The sequence below is a fragment of the Sebastes umbrosus genome, chromosome 23 (assembly GCF_015220745.1).
Source record: "Sebastes umbrosus isolate fSebUmb1 chromosome 23, fSebUmb1.pri, whole genome shotgun sequence".
In the NCBI taxonomy this organism is placed as follows: domain Eukaryota; kingdom Metazoa; phylum Chordata; class Actinopteri; order Perciformes; family Sebastidae; genus Sebastes; species Sebastes umbrosus.
Window position 1 is genome coordinate 12,503,334 of NC_051291.1, and position 20,689 is coordinate 12,524,022.

The following is a 20,689-nucleotide window of genomic DNA, read 5'->3' on the forward strand; positions in this document are numbered from 1 at the left end:
CTGATTGGACCAGAGCACGTTGCTTTTGGTCAGTCGGAGAGTGCACCCACCCCACTGCGACGTACACCCACATGCACGACCCTCTCAAACACACACACACACACATATACAGACACACAGAGAGAAAGAGAGAGCCCCCCCTCAATGGCAAAATACCTTTTTTATCCCCTACAAGAGTATCCTTTATTTTTCTTTACTCAAAATCAGACTGGAATATTTGTCCGCCTTTTCCTGAGGTGAAACTCTGGCATGTGTTGCTTTCATGTATGGGGGGGATCCACGGGGCCCTTGTACACAATGGGAGCTCTGTGAGGAGCCCCTGTTAGCATGGTGCTGAGAGGAAGTCCCCGCTTGGAGGAAGGCCTCTATACCCTCCCTTTCGGTTGAAGCTGCTTTCTCTTCGCTAAACGTTCTGCCTTAACTACAGATTTGAGTTGAGTAGTGGGATACTATGACACGACTTCACGGAGAATGAGCTGATCTGAGCCGAGACCCGAGGGAAGTGGTTCTTTTGCAGTTCTGTACCGATGCTACACATCTTCAATGTGCATTGTTAAAACAAAAAAAATAGGACACACAGGATGCAACTTGCAAGCTTTACTCTGTCAGCTTTATTTGGCCACGATTTTGTCTCAAGCTGCCCACCCGTCTCTCTCTCACTCCCATGGTAACTCTAGACCTTTTGATGAGTGAGGGGAAAAGGACGTAGCGGTAAAGCCAGAAATCCTTCTGCACCTGCCGTATAGGCTGGGATTTATATTCAGGGCTTCTTCTGCCAAGTATGCTGAAAAAACAAAGGACTGAATGCCCAAAATATCTTGACACAATGATTGACGCACAGTGGATGACACAGTTCATTGTAAAGAGCCGCAGAAGTCCTGCAGTGTCGGTCCAACTCTGTAGAAGCATTCATCTAGTGAGTACCAGCAGAAACATGGATTATGTTTGAGCATTAATTTTGGAGCAAATCCTACACACTGCTCCTTTAAGTCACGACTGTCCTGTAAACTGTGGCAGGTTCGCATATAGAGTAACTGGTAATGTCATTGTTTACGGGTATGGGATAACCTGTATGTTTTAAACATGCATAATGGCAGGTGGTGCAGGTCTTTTTTATTATTCTTGCTCAACTGTTTTGCACACGAAACACTAAAAAAATTGACATATTAATCATATTTTTCATTTCGTCCCCAGGCAAATATAGGCTCTATCTGGAGACTTCAAACTTTTGGACAGAAGAACAAATGATTGGGAGTAGGAAGTTCTGATCCATGAATGTTATTTCACGGTAATGTAATTTCTTAGCTCAAAAGGGTGTGAACCGGTCATTCAAGACAGACGCACAAAACATTTGTGTTATAGCTACACAGTTCATCTAATGGGAGTCTACTGTTACTTGGTTTATTGGTTTATGTGGATGATGATCTACTGTATGTTCACTAGTATCATGTACAATTACATTTAGGTTGCATTCAAATGTTATGTAAATGCTGTAGTTGTAAAAAAAAAAAAGACAAAATTATACCGGGGTTCATTTTCAGATATTTTATTAAAATTGAAGACAATTCAAATGAAATCTCTAGCTCAGTCTATTCAGAAAAAAATTACCAGAATTAAAACACATGTTGGCATTTTTTAAAAACAGTTATCACATTTCTTTTGTATACAAAACATTAAGAAATATTGGCCATGAATATTCTTTTTTTCCTCCAATATTAAATAAATAGAAATTACCTACAGTAAATATTTGTAGAATCAAGAAACTTTCTGAAGTAAATAAGAAAAAACTAGAACATAAGACCATTAATTTGGCTTCAAGTCTACAAGTATAAAGAAAAGGTTTTCCTGAAATAGTAGAAAAAAATGAAAACTGATATTTTGCCTACACATTCAAAAGTTTTGCCTCCTGCTCAAAGAAGCATAATGACAGAGTGCTCAACATGCCATTAACACATTTTGTTCTTCTATCCGTCAAAAACACTGACATGCTAAATTATAATCAGATTTTAATACAGATGTTTACACCAACATAAGGCACAACAACAGCATCGATAGAGTTCCTTGTTAATTTTGCACTTTCTTTTAGATTTTATTCAAATTTCACTGAAAAAAATCAATGTTTTCTCGAGCTGAAAGGAACTTTTCCCTAAATCACAGCAATAAAACAAGTTGATGCCAACTAGTGTCAAATATCTGAGCTTCACAAACATGCAAATATTCCTCAAGTCACTATTGTGTTACATAGATTCACAGATCATCATCAGTTGTGGGACTTTAGGTGTAATCTTTCTTTAGATGACAATGGACCTCAGGAAACGGAAGCACAGAATGACATCCCTGGGAATTGGTGGCTTAATATCATTGCCATCCAGTCTGAGGTAGCGCAGTCGAGGAACACTGTCGTTGACGGACTCGTCCACATCGTCGACGGCGACAGGACAGATATTTGCGCCATTTACACCTGTAAATACACAAAGGCAATAAATTACTTACAATAACACTACAGGATACCTCTCTGATAAACAATCCTATTTAATAGAAGCATAGAAGAAACACTCTACAGCTCGAATGAATCCCTATAATCAGATAAAAAAACAGTGGGTGCTTTGGGAAAATGTCACAGACTTACTTTTGATATTGTTGTGGTCGAGGTAAAGGTGCTCAAGGTCTGATGAAATGAAGGGAACCTCGGTGAGCTGGTTGTGGGACAGCTGCAAGTCCAAAATGCTGGAGACGTTAAACACATTTTTGGGAACTCCTCCGTTGACAAGCTTGTTGTGGTTGAGCCTCACAAATGCCACTTTTGGCAAACCTTTGAAGTAGTCATCTGGAATCTTCTCAATGTTGTTGCCGTCAAGGAAAAGCTGGGTAGTGGTGGGTGGCAAGCCAAGAGGCATGCTAGTCAGCTGGTTCTTGGCTAGATTGATCTGTACCAGATTGTTCAGACCCTTCAGGCTCACCTCAGTCACATCGTCATCCATCAGCTTGTTCCCCTGGAGGTCCAAGAGGTTAAGTTTATTCAGACCACTGAACACATGACCAGGGATTTTGGAGATGCGATTGCGAGAGAGACGCAGATGCTCAAGGCTGGCTGGCAGTGGAGATGGCACCGCGCTCAAGAGGTTGTCATCCATGTAGAGGTGCACAAGGTGAGACATTGCACTTAGGACACCTTCTTCCACTCCCTTACTATTGATTTTGTTGCGGTTTAGGTTCAACCAGCGCAGCTGTGTGGCGTTACGCAGGGCATCAGCTGACAGGACTTCAATTAGATTGTTCTGCAGGTGGAGATACCATGTGTGTGGGGGGATGTTGGGGATGCTCTTCAGGGCTTTGTTGTCACAGTAGACAGCACGAGGGAAGTTGGGGGGGCAGGTACACTCTTTAGGGCAGGCCTGGATCTGGGCCAAAAATTCCTCATAGGGCATATCCTGGCCGAGAACTTGCCCAACCAGGCACAAGGTGCAGAGAAGACTCAGGAGAAGTGCCATTTCGATACCCAACCTATGATGGAAAGGGAGACAAAACAATATTATAGATACCTGTGTAATGTGCTACACAGTTACATTGGCTTTCAGACAGAAAAGGGAAAATAGACTGAATGCACTAGATAAGATGTTGGAGGATTGGGGACTTTGAGGAATTGACCTTACGATTGGTTGCATTAGAACCTGTGTCTAGTTAGGCCTTTCATACGGTAGAAATCTAACCTACTGCCACTTTAAATCCTAAAGATCACGTGGCTAGCATCAAATGCAAATAAATCAGCTGACTAAAGGCACACGTGTTAAAAATCTGGCCCAAATTAGCCACCGCCAGTGTATGGCGCCTACTCTACCACTAATGTCATTATCATTAAATTCCCATGGCAGCTGCCAACAGAGCAGGCTAACCTGCTGTTTCTGGGTCATTTATTTGCCTGCTAATGTCACGTAAAGCTCCAAAGACAGGATGCAGAGCCAGGTCAACTTTAATTGCATTAGCGCAATCTTGAAGCTCAGACTTGAAGGCTTTGCATGTCAGTTGTAAGATGCACGTTATTCATCAGGCTTTGATTGCAACACTATGCCCTCCACACATTTCTAAGTCCACCTGCTGTGATTTGTACAGCTGATACAATGATGCATGCAAACAAACCAGACAGGTCGCATGAAAAGGCGTATGAATGACACGATTAAGGCGCAAGGCATTTAGTGTGCACTAAGAACGCTGTTCTTGCTTTTGGTGTGCCATTTGTACGGCATGTAATCTGTACTGACTGCAATGTAAACGCATCTGTATATACGCTCAGAGTTAGTGACACAGAATAAAAAGTGGGAGTTTCAACCAGGAGACCCAGCCCATTCTAATTCCCAGGGCATCAAATACAGAGGCTCTGTCAAATGGCGCCAAGGCGCGTGATGCCAAATGTCAAGGGGTGTGACACCAAGCTAAGGGGCGGTATGTGACGAGTTGGGATGAGAATGTTTGGGAGACCGGTGTTTTGTTTTGTAAGTGACATTTGTCACGTTTTATCTGTAGCTGTGTCACGTTGTTTCCGTACGAATTTTGGATTGTTTGCGTACTTATTGCAAACCCAACCATGATGTTTTTCCTAAACCTAACTAAGTGGTTTTGCTGCCTAAACCTAACTATGGACGTTACTGTAGTTTTGTTGCGTGGCGTAAAAATTACACACAAAAAGCAGCGTAGAAATAACATAAGAAAAGCCTAAAGTGCGTCCTGATGACTCGTAGAATGTCCTTTTAATCTCATGTCATGCCTTCCCGTGAGATGAGAACTGAATTATTCTCCCTGTTAGGGATGACAGTGTAGGGAAAGTTCAGCTGGCCTGGTCCTAGCCACTGACAGGGGTAAAATGAGATGCAAAAGGTGGGATACAATAGATGCTATGTAACAGAGAAGCGCAAAAACAACAAAAAAAGGTGAAACGAACAAAATCTGAAGTCTGCTCCACCATCTTCTAGCCATCAATCTCTTAAGCTTCTCCTTGATTCCTCTCAGCTGCCATCTGGTGCTTGTTTAAATTCTTGATGCACTCCACGTTTGTCTGGAACTCATTTTGTGAAGCCGCCACGCTTTTCCAATGGATGGGCTCACTTCAAAGACAAAGCCGGCACACCTGTTTTGAGAGATGTGCCCCTGCTTTCTCACTGTACGGGGGCCAAATCTTCCTGACCCAGCGTTTGGACACGAGGTGTGGTGCAAATATTGAGCGTGACCCATGCTTCCATAAAGGTAAAACCCAATCACAACAACAATCTACCAAACTACCAACCCTGTCATCCAGAGGTATCAATATCCAGAAACCCATCTTACCTTAAACTCTGTAAATTCCTTCTTGCCTATGTCCTTCCTCAGCAAGTTATCAAGTGTTGTCCCAAACGATGAGGCTGTACCTCTCTCTGCCCTGTATTTGTACCACTAGTGTCCCGTGCTAACCTGTCACTCATGACGACACCAAAGCTTCTCTTGGCCAATGGGATTCTCCAAGGATCAAAGGTCATAATCCCATCGTGATGTATCGTGTGCTAAGCCTTTTCAGTACTTTAGACATGGCCCACTTACAAACAGGCTAATACAAGCCTATCTGTTCTTTGTTTCAGCCCATCCACCTTTGGATGGCATGCTTGACCTCTTTTAAACGCCGCTCACAAATCTCTTGGTGTCCTTTGCCAACCTTTTGCGCTAATTGTGTGCTGTTCCATGGTGCGATCTGATCAGGATTCATTAATCTGTTTCATGCAAATTATAAAAATTTTAATAAACAGTGTTTGCAGTTAACGCAGAATGTGGGATAAACACACACACAAGTCCATGATTACAGCTCAGTATAATTGTGATGTGGATAAGATGGATGGATCCCATTATACTGACCATAATTTGAATGCCACAGCATATTTAAAATTACTACAAGGAACTTGCATTTTCGCGACAGCGAAACCGGATCTGAGTCTGTCCGTTGTGGGTTGGTCGCTACCAAAGGCCCCGCTGGAGTCTGATCTGAAGGAGTTTCTGGCGAACCTGCATGATTTCGTCTGATTTTGCACAGACTCAGAACCGGTGACACCAATGACAAGCATTAAGAATAACTATATAGAACTAGCCAATATTCTCACTGATGGTCTGGTTTGCTTATAGTAAGTTGTAGGTATATAGAGGGATCCGTCTTAAATTGAGACTGTTTCAAAACCAGTTAAAAACTCCTTCTAGTATGTGCATTTGCGTCTTGTCATGGCCACTGTTTAACTTACTTCGAATACCAGTAATTCCTGCAGGATATGGCTTGAAGCAAGTTGAAGGCTATGTGGCTTAAATTTACTTCAAAACACTTTTGGTATCAAGTGGAGCATCATTTATATTTGGCTGAAAAATCTACGGGAACTGCAAGATGCCATGAAGTCAGAGTAGAGCATAGAAGGTGTTCTCAAGGTAGTGGTCATGGGAATCCTGTGCCCAATAAAGTCAGTGCAGTAAAGTAAGCGAAATTGACTATTATTATTGACTACTATTTACTATTGACTATTGTTTTCTGGGAAATTATGAGGATTTTGATGAGTACCTCAGTTTACATTGTTAGGAGGGAAGACACGTTGTTTGGGCTTGACACGCACTCTACTTAAGTACAAAACACTGTCTGCAGACATGAAACGTGATGGTGTTAAGGAACGGAGGTCAGGCTTAATCTGGGGGGATTTTACTGCACGCTGACCAGGCAAATTGTTGTCGTACAAACTAGCCAGCGTCAGGATTGGTGACCCTTCTATTCACTTTAAATTGTGCTAATTTCCAGTGATGACGACAAAGGCTTGAGTGCAGCAGGATAATCCCAGCTGAGTTGTGTGAGGATGGGAGCAACACTGATCCAAGATCAGCCATGTAATCCCATCAGAGCTCCTCCTCTGTTTACCAAGGTGCGCTTGTGAACGGTGATGTAATCTTGCACGATCAATTACACATCCAGGCGTTAGACCTGAGCACATTTATAGGAACTGTACGTCAAAGACAAATTACTATCCAGATGAATGAAACACATGTTTGCATCAGTCGCTGTGCTGTCCTAACAAGCTTGGCTCGTCAGCTCAAAGTGACTGCACTTCTTTGCGTGCCACACCTTTATCTTTTAATTTAGCTATTAACAGATTATGCCTAATCCTTGTTCTTGAAGTTAAAGGTATAAAATGGATTTTGGAGCTCACAGTAAATTAAAGAAGACAAATGTCCTTGCATGTCTCTGAGCATGATGCAGATTGCTGTCAGGCTGCAGAAGCTACTGACAGTTACAGTTACTTGACATGCAACTCAGTGTGTTAAGCAACAAGATAGCCATCTTGTAACTCCTACACTAAGAATTTACCTCCACTCAGCCTCTCCTCTACTATTGCTAAATGTAGGCAGGAGGTTGGGGTGGATGGGTGGGTGAAAAGACACCGGACTTTTGCCCAGGAGACCGCTGTTCCTACCCCTTGTGAAACCAGAAGTCAACGTTGATTTATTTATCACATAACTTCCGTACTTAAATTACGCCACTTCGGGTGAGGCGTAACCATTTCCGGGTTGGCGTAACTTAACCACGATCTTTTCCTAATCCTAACTACAGTAAGTAGTTTTCTTGCCTAAACCTAACCAAGTCGATCTTTTCCTGATCCCAACCAAGTGGTTTTGTTGCCTAATCCTACGTTGTTTCCTGTGAAGATGGAGGTTTATTTTGAAAAGACTGCAGTGGAAATTGACGCTGGACATTTGTAGGAAAATGCTAGAAAAATAAGGAATAACTTTACCGCTGTATGAGAATACGTTGAACAGTTAAACAAGAAGCACGGGGTACCCCTATTGGACGGACTGGGGATGGCCTGTCAATATTCGCTCATTACATGCATAGTCACTTTCTCGTCACTTTCTCCGTCCATCGAATAACGCCACAGGTGGGTTTACATTGGAGTTAGTTGAAAGCACAGTTTGTCACATACTGTCGCTAATGGGCGCCTCCGTGCATCGGTTTCAGAAGCCGAGGGGCGCTGCCAATTCGGCACTGCCAAATCGGCACTGCCAAATCGGCGGTATTTGACGGGTTGGGAGTGAGAACGGGTTGGTGTGTGATTGACCAATCAGCGACGGTCATCCCTGCAAACTCCATCTCGAAAGTTCCAGTACTTTCAGAAAGAACTAACTCCCGACCAGGGCCTTTTTTGGGGGGTGAAAAGGTCCCTGTACCTTTATTTAGACCCTGGTTCCTGCGGTCAAAATACAATTAATGAGGTGTAAATTGTTTTTATTTGGTTTAACTGAAACTGGGTGTGATTTGATAGAAACTGTTACTGATCCCATCTACACACAATAGATGGGGTGTCCTTACAGTCTCATTACAACCCAATAATCATTAATAATGTGTGTCTAGATTTACGATTGAATATCCCAACTGTTGAAAATGGTGATTCAGAGCTTCACAAATCTCTGAAAAATGGAACATATATTACTGAAAACAAATGCTGGCTACAATCTGCCTGACAGGCTAAGGAGAAACACATGCAGAGGAATATGATAATGCTCATTTCCTGCCAGGGGCTTTGTGTTTGAGCCAGCTATGTTAATTATACTACGGGTATGTATTTGCACTGCATGGTTTTTGCGGGATCGGTTCCAGTTGATGGCTTTGCTGAAATCCACTTCCATGACTTCGAGACATTTGGAAGAGTGTGCTTGGCTTACTGCATCCAGAGTTGAGAAAGCAACTGTGTTTATGGATAATTATTATGTGGAAAAAACAAGTTTGGCAGTTAAAAATGACTATCCAAGGTGTGTGTAATTTGCAAAGTTTGAACAGCTGCAGTTGATTTTTCTTAGTTAATTCATTTCTAAGCTTGATTTTAAAACTATTGCAAACTGATGGATTACAAGTGTCTATCACTCAATCTTGATCCTGATGTTAAGCATCCTAATTCATGAAATGAAGTGTGACTGAACGAAAGCCCCGTTTTATTTGCAAGGTTACTTCACCTCTTTTACCTGCAAGTTCTGAAACAAGAGGCTTGCAAGTTGCACCACATAGAAGATCAATCCAAAAATGCACTGTCCAAGCCTTTCACTCCCGCTCTCTCAAACAGATTTATGACTAAAGAAAGATAAGATCATCTTTACCTGCTGCTCCAATTGGTGTGAGTGGTGTGCATGCAGCCAGATGTGGTTTGTTGTTCTCCAGCTTCTCCAACGAATAGCTCTGTTGATTGTCCGCAGTGTCACCGTTTATCCCACTTGTAATTTTGATGGTTTGATTACCCCAAGGCTGCACCTTGGACACCGGTTGAACCTGAGATGATGGAGCATATGTTTTTTTGGTGGGAGGACGATTGTGTGTGAGTTGGGATGTCCTTTGTGTTGCCTACTTTTCTGCCAGCCCAGCAGTTTTTTCCGCCTCTTTTCATTTTTTTGGGAGGAATGGAAGTGTGGTGTTAAGGGTGAAATTGTTGTCACTCCACCCAATTTAACCATTTGGTCTACTATGGAGGATTTGCTCTGTACCCAGGGGGATGGGTGCACGACCATTTTATGGCTCATTTAGCTCACAGGCCTCAGGGTGTGTTTACTAGGCTGTCAGGTGAGGTTAGAGAGGAGCTTAGAGGGGTTTGCGCTCACACCCAACTTTTTACAGGAAAATTCCCTGTTTTTTTGTTTTTTTTTAACAACCCAAGTCTTCTTTTTGTAGTTTTTCCCATCATGCCGATCAGGGATAATATATTACTCACCGACGTCACTGAGAATTTACACCTGGTCATTGCCAGAAACAGCTTCACAATACAACACTGTGTAGAACAGGAGCCCCAGACCACTAAAGCACTTATTTGGAAGTAAAAGTTCAACTTGATTAGTTTTATGTGGCTCGCCCATACTGTAATATATCATGGAAAATGGTAATGGCAGTAAACCTTTTGTAGTTTGATGCTTTCTGATGTGTAGCCAAAGATGAAGAGCTAACTAAAACCACATGTGTGCACATCAGTATTTTAAAAATATGTATGCCTACTGTACTGTTTTTCCAGGGTTTCTTTTGTATTTGAAGTGCTATCTGCAAGGGTGCTCCTGTTTTGTAGTTTCTCCTCATTGTTTTTGAGAAATTTTGCTACAGACGTTCGTGGTTCCCAGATGATGAATTGTAATTACTTTGGTGATCCCCCTGATATTTCCTCTGGTGCCACCATGAGGTTGACATTTTGTGGTTTTGAGTGAAATGTCTTGACAACTATTGGATGGATTGCAATGCAATTTGGTAGGATAAATGATGCTAACACGCTTAAATACATGATAAACATTATATGTATATATATATATATATATATATATATACACACACACCTTCTTTTTTTTTTGCCCCTGCCCCTTAGACAGCCTGAGTTTGCCAGTAGTTTCGTTGTTATATGGATGTATGGTTGGGTGACACCAATCAAATGTATTGACTGATTTTTTTTTTTTGTGACGCTGATGAGGTGTTCATTGATTTAGAGACGCTCCTTTTCCAATGATTGTGTATGCAAACAATGTTTTTTGGGCTGGTGTGCGTCACATGATGAACGTGGCCACTAGCCTACGCAGAAATCGCTTCACAGCCCAGCGTCATTTCTGGGGGAAACCCAGGTTGTATTTATTAGAATGCACGACCTGATGTTTCTACTATCTGGAATCAAACCTTCATCCTTTAGTGGTTGGTGAGAAACCCTTAAATTGGTGTTAATGTCCCATAAATATGTGAATTCATTCTTCTTAAAAATGTTTTATTTTATTTGATATTAAGAGCAAGTTTACTTTACTACATCCAAAGAAGAACCTTGGAAGATGGATTGGGTTAATGCCTTCTTGCCCTCTACCTCTTCCTGGCCGTGTGCGTGTCTGCGTTAAGGCCACAGATGGGACATCTGGAACCCATGTCTACACTTTTGGGGACAAGGGGGAGAAATAGAGACATGCACAAGCGATAGGGAGAGAGCTTGAAAGAAGACAGAGAACTGAAAAGCGTCGAGTTGAGTAAAAAAGAGACAAGATCAGAGTGATGATGGATTGGACACAGAGTATGAATAACAACAGACATAAAGAGATAGATGGTCTGGACTGAAGGATGATCTTTGGAGTTTTGCTGCCAGGCTGCAACACCTGATTATACTTTCACTCCCCGTCTCAAGCAGGAGGATGTGAGGCTTACGGCTTTATAAAAGGACTTTATTGTCTAGACAGCAGCAGGAGCTCCACTCAGGACTTAAATAAGGGCGACCCAGGAGGAAGAGGAGGAAATTGTCCTAGATTGGGAATCGGTACAAATGACCGTATAAAAACATGTGAAATGTGAAAAAAGTTGTTAAAACAAACATGTAATATGTTGTAATGGTAGTAGTAGTGAGTGGACTGCTAATATTTTTACCTCCCGACTTGTATTGGATGGCATAGAGAAGTATTGGGTATCTAAAGTACCTCTAAGACAGACGACTATTGACTTTACATAAGTGGGTCAAACTTGAAGTAAAACTCAACTTTACAGCTGGATCTAATTACAAACACCTAGCAGGAATCAAATGGAAACATCTGGAAGCCATTTACATAATGACTATAAATGCCTCAAACCCAATCAACTAACCTGCCATCTTTAAATAGTGTCTGCTCTAATAAGGAACTCTTGACTAATACTCTCAGAAGAAACAAGTGGTTCCAGCACATGTGGTGCACATCAGCCAGGATTAGGGGCGTTGTTACAGTTAGTGCAGCTTTGCAAGGGCACTGTTGATACTGTAAATGTCAAGTAATACACCCAAAGACAGGGACTGTGAATCTTTGCTCCTGATTTATGATCCACAGTGTCAGTGCATTCATATATCACAAGGAACACAGGGTTGTAGTGTAGTAGTACTAGTTTCAAGGGTACACACTTTTCTCTGTTATCTCTCTTGTCTTTAAGCATTTCTTTTCAAATCTTATGATTCCAAAAAGTGAACAACTTGTGTATTTTGAGAATAATCTGTTGTGGCTTCCAGACTTTGTGGACACTGATACTCTTTGGAACACATGAACTGATAATGAAAAGCAGACTTTTTAAGCTTTGACAGTATCCAGAGACTTTTTTCTGATGATGGAGGCACGATGCGGTCCAGTTTAGTGGACATAATTTATTACTGAATAATACAACACGACATGCAGCTGCAGTTAAATCTCAAAGTAAGGGTGCGTTCCAATACCCATACTACCATACTATTTAGTATGCCGGAAAAAGATTTTCTATCCCAATACATAGTATGTCAAATGCACTACGCCAAATGTCCTACTATATCCGGTCGCATTTTGCAGTATGCAAGCAAGCACGCTTTTCTGGTTATTCTGACCCACAATCTTCTGCGAAGCGGAAGATAAGTCACAAAACCATAACCAAAAAAAAAGTTTATTCAAGTGTGCCATTAGTGCACTTTTTTAAAACTTAAAATAAGAGCATATACCTTCAGTTTACTTTTTATGTACTTATCAGATATATACTTAACAAAAAGCATACATAAGTATACTGACAAGTATACAGAAAAGTCGAAGTGTACTTGGCTCACACTGACAAGTATGCACAAAAGTCTAAGTATACTCGGCTTATACTGACAAGTATACAGAAAAGTCTAAGTATACTTGGCTCACACTGACAAGTACACAGACAAGTCTAAGTATACTTGGCTAATACTGACAAGTATACAGAAAAGTCTAAGTATACTTGGCTCATACTGACAAGTATACAGAAAAGTCTAAGTATGCTTGGCTTATAGGCCTAAAAAAAAAGGTATACTTGGCTTGTTGTTGTGCTTACTTTTTGATACAGTAGCCTTTTAAAGTGTTTGAGACTGAGCCACAGAGAGGGACAGATGACAGATAGCAAGACGACAGATATATGAGCAAGAGGGTCAAAGTTCAAGGTGCAATGTTATGATGAAGTAGTATGTCCCGATTGTATGCATACTGCATGGAACAGTACACAGCTGCAGTACGTACTAAAAGTAAAAAGAAAAAGTATGCGATTTGGAACGTAGCCTGAGAGTCCACAACATTGTGGATTAGTTAAATGTTCATAAAAAGCTATAAATATTCAAAATACAGATTGTACAGCAACTGCAGTATCGTCTCTTATTCACATCTGTTGATGTGCTCTTATAATATTCACATCTGTTGATGTGCTCTTATAAATAAAGAAAATGACTTGCGCCAAAAAAATATTTTAAACAACAACATCAATTCCACATGAAGAAATATTCATCCTTCTTACTAGGAAAATGGAAGGTACCCTTTTGAAAGATGGTGCAGAAACCAAAAGGAATGTGCTGATTTGAATGTTTTATTTCCCTTTGGCACATCATGAAACACATTTCACAGACTCCTCCAATCACAAGACTATAAACACCTCACCCCCACGAAGGGGCCAAAAACCTGAGCAGAATTATTATTATTCCTCTCCAATTGTTATGAAGTGACCTGTCGAGATGCAAAACAGTGGAAAAAATATGTTTATCTATGGTTTGCTCTGCAAGAAAGTAGCCCAAAAGACCTTTTTATGAACCTGCATGAATCGTTGTTAAATACGGAGGGTTTTAGAGAAATTATAACATTTATCACTGTTGACCACAAGTGACCCAACAAGCCAAATATGCAGCCTGAAGCATGTCCTATTGGAAATGCTAGGACAATCCTCTCTTAAGCAAACGTTAACTGTTTGTATCGAAGCTCCACAGGGAAGCTTTACTGAAAAAAGTACTTTGAAATCATCATGGGATATCTGTGGTTTCTGTCTGAGACAGTTGGAAGGGTAGATTTACAAAGAAAATATCTTAAAGCTGCAGAATCGAGCAAAACCCTGCAACCCCTGCATCCCTCCAGGACCAGCAGGTTTTTTTGTTTCACTCTACAGCTACATTGAAACGTAGGACAGAACAAAGATGATAGGTTCTCTATGTAAAGCAACTACTTGAGAGACACAAAGTGAAATCTGGGGCATACAAGATACAGATGAAGACCACAAGGTACGGCTGCTTGAAAACAGTCAGGCCATGAGTGTAAACAAGCCTCGGAGAATAAATAAATGCATCTTCCATCCATCTTAAAAACTGTATTTTTCTCTTTTGTAAATCACAGGAAACATTGTGACTTCATCCCAAAGATTTAGGCCAGAAAGGAAGACGGTAGCTGCCAAAAATAACAGCATACTCCAAAGAGTAAGTAATATTCTGCAACTAATCATGTCCTGTCGTAATGCTCAAAGATATACTGCAGTCTTTCCCAAAGACTGGGTCGCAAGAGCTTTATCAGGGATGCCAAATAAATTTGCAGAATTTCTTCCGTCGTCTTTTATTTAAGATTTATATCTGGTGTACACCTTTGAGCCACATGAGGAAGCCTGAATGTTCGTATTGTTCTGATAATTGTAGCCTACTGAAAACATTGTATCTAATATGAAAGGCTAGCGTACATTCTGTTTGTTTTACTGATGAGAGGAAAAAAACAAGAGCCTGTCAACTCCGACTAAATCATAGACTGTATAAAATATGGACGTAGTCTCTGTGACGTCACCAATAGGTTTCTAAAGAGCTGTTGTGAAGTTAAAAGTGGGTGGCTCCGGTCGCGCCATCTTGGCAGTGACGACACAGCCTAACTCACGGCTAATCCAAAAATGGGCAAAGAGGTGGATCGTCGGCGTAGCTGAGGCGGGACCGGGTGACGCAGTAGAGCAGACAGTTCAGAACTGGGAAATTATAGAGACCAAAACTGTTTTTTGTACCCGGCTGTAAGGTTTATTTCTGCAGTAAAGTCAGGCATTTTAACATGGAGGTCTATGGCCTCAAGTGGCCATTTGATGAACTGCAGTTTTCGGCACTTCCATGTCCTTTCTCAGCACCAGAGGTTGTCGCTTGGCTTAAATGCATTTATTTGGTCTCTTTTATAAAGTAGTTAACATGTGTATATGTTTTGAATAACATGCATAAAATTCGAAGTTGTGATTTATCGCATGTATATCTCTTCAAAATGGCTGGTTTACCTATTCAAGATGGCAGTAAAAATGATCAGGCCGTTCATTTATGCACAAATTTGCTCTTCTCATGGTTTATAGATAAGGCCTCTTGTGAATTGGGTCAGGATGGTTTATCATTTTTAAAAAGTGGGTCCCCAGAAAAAAAAGTTTGGGAAACACTGATATACTTTATTATCTCTGTAGACAAGACTGAGTGTAGATTGTATGTTGTTTTGTTTGTTGGCGCTGCTCAGCTTGTTCCTAAAACCAGCCTATAAGAGAGAAGTTTCTAATGGTTATTATTCATAGTCACCTATGTTTTGATCCACTATAGAGCAATACGATTCTTAGTATTCTAGGTTTGGCTGCAGTAAATTGTCAGTGACATCAATGGAGAGATTTGCAATCATAACCAAAGAATACCCAATTTTGGTTACTTCATACCACTTAGGCATACTTTATAAACACTTCATACTGTGTAACTAATGGTTTTATTATACCAGCCAAATGTATTTTTTTTGGCAACCACAAAGTTGTCTTTATTATGGATTTATAAAGAATATAGGATTTGCTAACAATTAATAAACCATTATTTATAAAGCCTTTATGAAGGATGCCTTGTTAAAAAGTGGTACACAAATTACATTTTAGCAAATTTTCATCAGCAAATAAAGTCAATATACCGTAGAGTTAATTACATTTATGCTGAATCAAATAAGATAACTTTATCAATTTGTTTCCATACATGCTCAAAATTAATTACAGCAGGCTTAAAAAGCGGATATCATACAAATATGTTGGAAACATAGTTTATTCAACTGTGTTTGGTTTCCTCACAGCAAATCAGTTACCGAGTCAAAGGCCACAAAAGAAATCACGATAAAATTAAAAATGCGCTAAACAAAAATGTGATATTCTAATAACAAAACTTCAACCAACATGACACTGCTGCCAGGTTGACTTTGTACCGGTAAGAAGCATTTTATCCAACATGGTGAACAACGACGTAACAATGAGAGCAGCTTAACTGCAAAAGCTGTAGTTTATTATCAAAGAATGGTACCATTGGCTGCATGCAAGTAATGCAAATGTATACAAATCAGCATGAAAGTGGACAGCTAGAAATTTGGTAAAGAAACATTTTGACTCGTGATTTCTAGAAAACATCATCCTGTCATCTCAAGGTTTAACAGAGAAAGCAGTTTCAAGGGTAATACCAATGTCTTTTAATCATGTGTCATTAATTGTGCTACTCTTTAACAATAAGTTCTTCAGAAACAGATAAGTCCTACTTAAATTGAGCTTTAAGGTTATTTCCAAGAAAATGGAAATTTCTTTGTTTGGTATATATATATTTTATAGTTCAGAGATGTCAATCAGTGGGACATCATGGTAGACACGGACACAACACAAGTAAATAACACTGGTATTTTCCTTAAAACCATTTTGATTCATTCAAGATGTTGAAAAATGTGACTTCTATGTAATTGCTATTTTACATTTGTTCATCAGGCATTATACACTGAAATCTGAGTACACAGTCCTTTTTTGCTGTTCCTTTGCACAGCAATGGATTTTACGGATTGTACCCACCTTATAATATACATGCTAAACATTGGAACATACAAGACAGACAACAAAATAACGATTGACGACTGAATGGAGACATTGGAGCCATTGTTTACTCCATTGTGTCTGTATTCAATATCATCAAATGCATGTTTGGAATGTTTAAAGTGTGTGTTTTTATTCAAAGCATGTGAATTCATTCACTTTTGGTCCTTTACAATTTTTTTTTTTGTCTTTTTCCTCCCTTTTGCCTTCATGTTTATTTGAACAATAAAAGTATTCATTCATATCTAGAGCCGAATATTTAAAACACTTGTTTTGGTGCTTGATAAATTTAATTGCATGTTTGGCGAGATAGGTTGATAGCTTGTCTTTCCATCTATTGTATCTCAAATTTGCCCAGCTCTTGATTCATTCAAGATATGTATTCAATTAAGGAAGAAGCTATTACAGTATCTCACATTTACGTATGTGCAAGGACATGTGAGTACAACGACAGGAGGGATATTACGGCATTTAAATCCAGAAGGCTTTTGGCTGAACTGTGTCATGGTAGTGGGGAAGGGGAAAGGTCATAGGTTTGAGGGAGGTCCTTATTCAAACATGATATCTGTAGCAACGCGCAGGCAAGTGGAGTAGTCGGGAGGCAGGCTGGTCTGTGTGATGTTGTTGGCGTCCAGACGCAGATGCTTCAGGTGGGAAAACTTGACAGGTGTAATGATCTTGCAGAAACTTGCCAGCTCAAACTCTGCGGAGAATCGAAAACATAGAGAAAATTATGGAACTTGGTAAAAAAACTAAATAAGGAAAAGTTATTATATACCTTTTCAACCCCCTAATACTGGGGTTCAAAGGTACCCTGTGGAGCTTTTGACCACTAGTAGGACACATGTGATACACCTAGACTGTATATAAGAAGTGGAAGTAGTAACTTGCTTTATGGTCTATTTGACTCTAAATGGGACCATAATTTACTAAATGAACATCATGCTGTATTGAAGAAGACTTTAAACTAGCGATTGAGACCATAAACTCATGTTTACAATGTTTAATAAATAATAAATCAAGTGAGAAGTAGGCTCATTTTCTCATAGACTTCTATACAATCAGACTTCTTTTTGCAACCAGAGGAGTCACCCCCTGCTGGCTATTAGAAAGAATGCAAGTTTAAGGCACTTCAGCATTGGCTTCACTTCTCAGAACCGGATGTTGCCCACTGGCGATACACATTCTTGTGGCTTCATGCCATTCTGCTGATCGTCAGTCGTTGGCGATAACGAACAAAGGAACAACGCAATGCACCTGCAAAGACTGCAAGACTGCAAGCTAGCGAACATGGATGTAAACAATGTGCAATTTGAAATATTCAAGTAGAACGTCTTATGAGGAAGGGAATGCAGTAAGCGCTTTTGTCAGATGATGTTTTGGTGTGACATACTAAAGGTAGACATAACATTAAGTGATCTCCACAAGGCACCTTTAAGAGAATAAGACATTTAGAGTTGAACAATGCTTTTAAGATAGTAATGATGGCCGGTTGCCACTCACTGTTGATCTCGTTAGCTTGGAGGTAGAGTTGCTCCAGTTGCTCGTTGATCTCAGGGATGGACTTCAGTTTGTTGAAAGACAGGTCTAGCTCCACCAGTGATGAAACATTGAACACTCCAGCAGGGAGTCCGGAGTCCACCAGCTTGTTGTGGGAGATCCTCAGGTACTGCAGCGCGGGCAGCTTGTTCAGGTAACCTGCTCCGACACTGTCAATTTCGTTGAAGTCAGCGTAGAGGATTTCCAGCGAACTAGGGACTCCGGCTGGCAGCTTCTTCAGCTTGTTGTGGCTCACATCCAGGGACAGCATCTTCTTCGGCCCTTTGAAGGCCCCCCCGATGGCGTCGGAGCTCAGCTGATTGTACTGAAGGTTGACGGAGGTCAAGTTCTCCTTGTCAGACAAGAGTCCGGAGGGGAACTTGGTTATCTTGTTGTGCATCATCTTCAGCTCATCAAGGGACTTTGAGGGAGGGATGATGGGCTCCGTCAGGTTGTTGTTGCTGAAGAACAGCTTCTCCAGGGCTGTGAGCTTGTCGATTGTGCCCTTTGCTACCTTAGAATTGACTATCTGGTTGTTGTCAAGCACCAGCCAGCGAAGTCCATCAGTGACATTATCAAACACTCCCGCCTTGATCTCTTCTATCTGGTTGTTCTGCAGGTACAGGTACTTGATCCCTGTTGGGACCATGGGAACAATCTTGAGCTTGCGGCCGTCACAATACATGGCGCTGGGGAAGTTGACTGGGCAGTCACATTCTCGATCACAGTTGGGCCCTGAGGGTCCTAGCACGGACACGGGCTGGTAGTCATAGTCATAATACTGGCACAAGGCCACGCTGACCATTACGGCCAACAGGGGTGCACGTAGTGGGAACATGACTTCTGGGGAGTCAACAGACAGAAGGGAAGGGGAGGAATATGATATAAAGGTTAGAGGGGTCAAGAGCAACAAAATGTTCACTAATAACAGAAATGAGACATAAATGGAGTTGTTTTGTTGAAGACTCATACGTAGGTAAGAATTCTGGTGGCAAAATGGGACGAAAGAACTATAAAACATATGATCCGCCCATATAATCGGTCAAGAGTTCATGTCAACCCATTGGAGACCAATGAGTCCTAGATTCCTTGATTCAATTATCCGTGCCGAGCCACATCACTACAGCTGTAGCTTGAACCAAACTGCTCCCAGCACCAGTTCATCTATCATCTTGATACATTTCTACATAAACTGAGCGAAATAATGCAACACAGATGTTCCAAGATAAATACTACACCAATCTTCAACATATGTTTTATGTATAAAACACTACATAAAGGGATTTTTTTGTCCCTTCTTTATAAACAATGAAGCAAACACAGAACAATGAACTAAAACCACATTTTAGGATCATGACTGTACAACATCAACCCTGCAGACAATGTAAAACCAGGATGATTCATTCCAGACACATAAAAAATGCAGATAGAAACTGGATCCAAGAGCAACAGATTGAAGTCTGAAGTCACCGAAATCTGTGTAACAGTCCTAAAACAGGCACTGCAGATCTGTGTAAGCATGCAAGATCAATGCTAATACTGTTTTTCTATAAATAATATGCAAATCATCCACTTAGGTTTTGTTCCATGCACTGGTATTCTTTCCTTCTCTGTTGCAGCACTAGCCACTGCCCAAAAGCCTAGCGGTGACAGCTGATTAATCCCATCCGGAAAACAGAAATAAAGAGTGATAATCAAACAGGAAATCACAAATCCATGCCTCCCCATGCAAGCTTACCTGTGGCTTTCTCTCTTCGTGTGCGTGGGGTTGAGGGCCGGTAGGTAAGAACAGTGTGGTGTTCAAAAACTGGAGGTCTCTGGAGAAAAACACAGAAGGAAAGAAGGAGAGAGGGGGAGGAGAGAGAGAGAGAAAGGGGGGTAGATGGAGAGGCAGAGAGGGAGGAGGAGAGGCTTCTTCAGCAAACTGGAGTCAGGTCGTCATATAAATTGAAGATGTCATCAGTATGAATATCTAGGGGAGCATCATCCAAAATCTGCTGTTTACTAACCAAGAGCAGGTGCAACAAGGAACGGGAATATTACACCACAAAAAAAGCTAAAAAAAATAAATAAATGTATGATGGTCTTAATATTACCTCCACCTTTTCTAGCATTTATCACCTTTACAGACACTTCTTCTGGTAAAAAGTGTGTAAGAAGAAACTCAAGTTGAAGTTGGGGAGGATGTTTTGATGGAAAAATCTAAAAAGTAGGAGACGCTAAGTGTGGAAAAATGTGAAAACGATCTCTGGCAGCCATTTCACCCAGACGCTCGTTGTGAAGAGGAATAAATTTACCTTTCGAGCTGTGAATAAGGCTTTGGAAAATCTGACAGAAAAGGTTAGGAGACGGCCAGAGAAGACTTACATAACCTTTGACGCAAACATTTCTTCTCCTTTGTTTTTGACCAAAGGCAATGCACTCTAGGTGAAAGGTAGCAGATTCAATTCATCCCACATGTCTCTGCTATGAGTTATTCTACTTTTCATTCTTACACCCCAACATTTTTCTATTCTCCACAGGCCC

General features: G+C 40.8%; 2 protein-coding genes across 3 annotated transcripts; both read right to left on the minus strand.

Moving 5' to 3' along the window:
- Positions 1–1,530: 1,530 nt before the first annotated feature.
- On the minus strand, positions 1,531–9,363 carry kera (keratocan). Of its 2 annotated transcripts, none has more exons than XM_037759901.1 (3): positions 9,139–9,363; positions 2,630–3,504; positions 1,531–2,461 (listed from the first exon to the last, which is right to left on the minus strand). In XM_037759901.1, the coding sequence occupies exons 1-3, from the start codon at positions 9,168–9,170 to the stop codon at positions 2,292–2,294; spliced, it is 1,077 nt and encodes a 358-aa protein (XP_037615829.1). In that variant the 5' UTR covers positions 9,171–9,363; the 3' UTR covers positions 1,531–2,291. The 2 variants fall into 2 exon arrangements, with proteins under 2 accessions (XP_037615829.1, XP_037615830.1); XM_037759902.1 differs by lacking the exon at positions 9,139–9,363 and adding an exon at positions 5,320–5,417.
- Positions 9,364–15,803: 6,440 nt separating this feature from the next.
- On the minus strand, positions 15,804–20,022 carry lum (lumican). Its single transcript, XM_037761094.1, has 3 exons — positions 19,902–20,022; positions 18,128–19,006; positions 15,804–17,327 (listed from the first exon to the last, which is right to left on the minus strand). Exons 2-3 carry the CDS (start codon positions 18,999–19,001, stop codon positions 17,173–17,175), a joined length of 1,029 nt encoding a protein of 342 aa, XP_037617022.1. The 5' UTR covers positions 19,002–19,006; positions 19,902–20,022; the 3' UTR covers positions 15,804–17,172.
- Between the last annotated feature and the right edge of the window lie 667 nt (positions 20,023–20,689).

Coding starts and splice junctions, on each gene's coding strand:
- kera (XM_037759901.1), bottom strand. CDS start 9,170: ATGCACACCACTCACACCAATTGGAGCAGCAG. Junction 3,505..9,138: donor CACACCAATTGGAGCAGCAG/GTAAAGATGATC, acceptor TTTCCATCATAG/GTTGGGTATCGAAATGGCAC. Junction 2,462..2,629: donor CGACCACAACAATATCAAAA/GTAAGTCTGTGA, acceptor GTGTATTTACAG/GTGTAAATGGCGCAAATATC.
- lum (XM_037761094.1), bottom strand. CDS start 19,001: ATGTTCCCACTACGTGCACCCCTGTTGGCCGTAATGGTCAGCGTGGCC. Junction 17,328..18,127: donor CCAAGCTAACGAGATCAACA/GTGAGTGGCAAC, acceptor GATTCTCCGCAG/AGTTTGAGCTGGCAAGTTTC.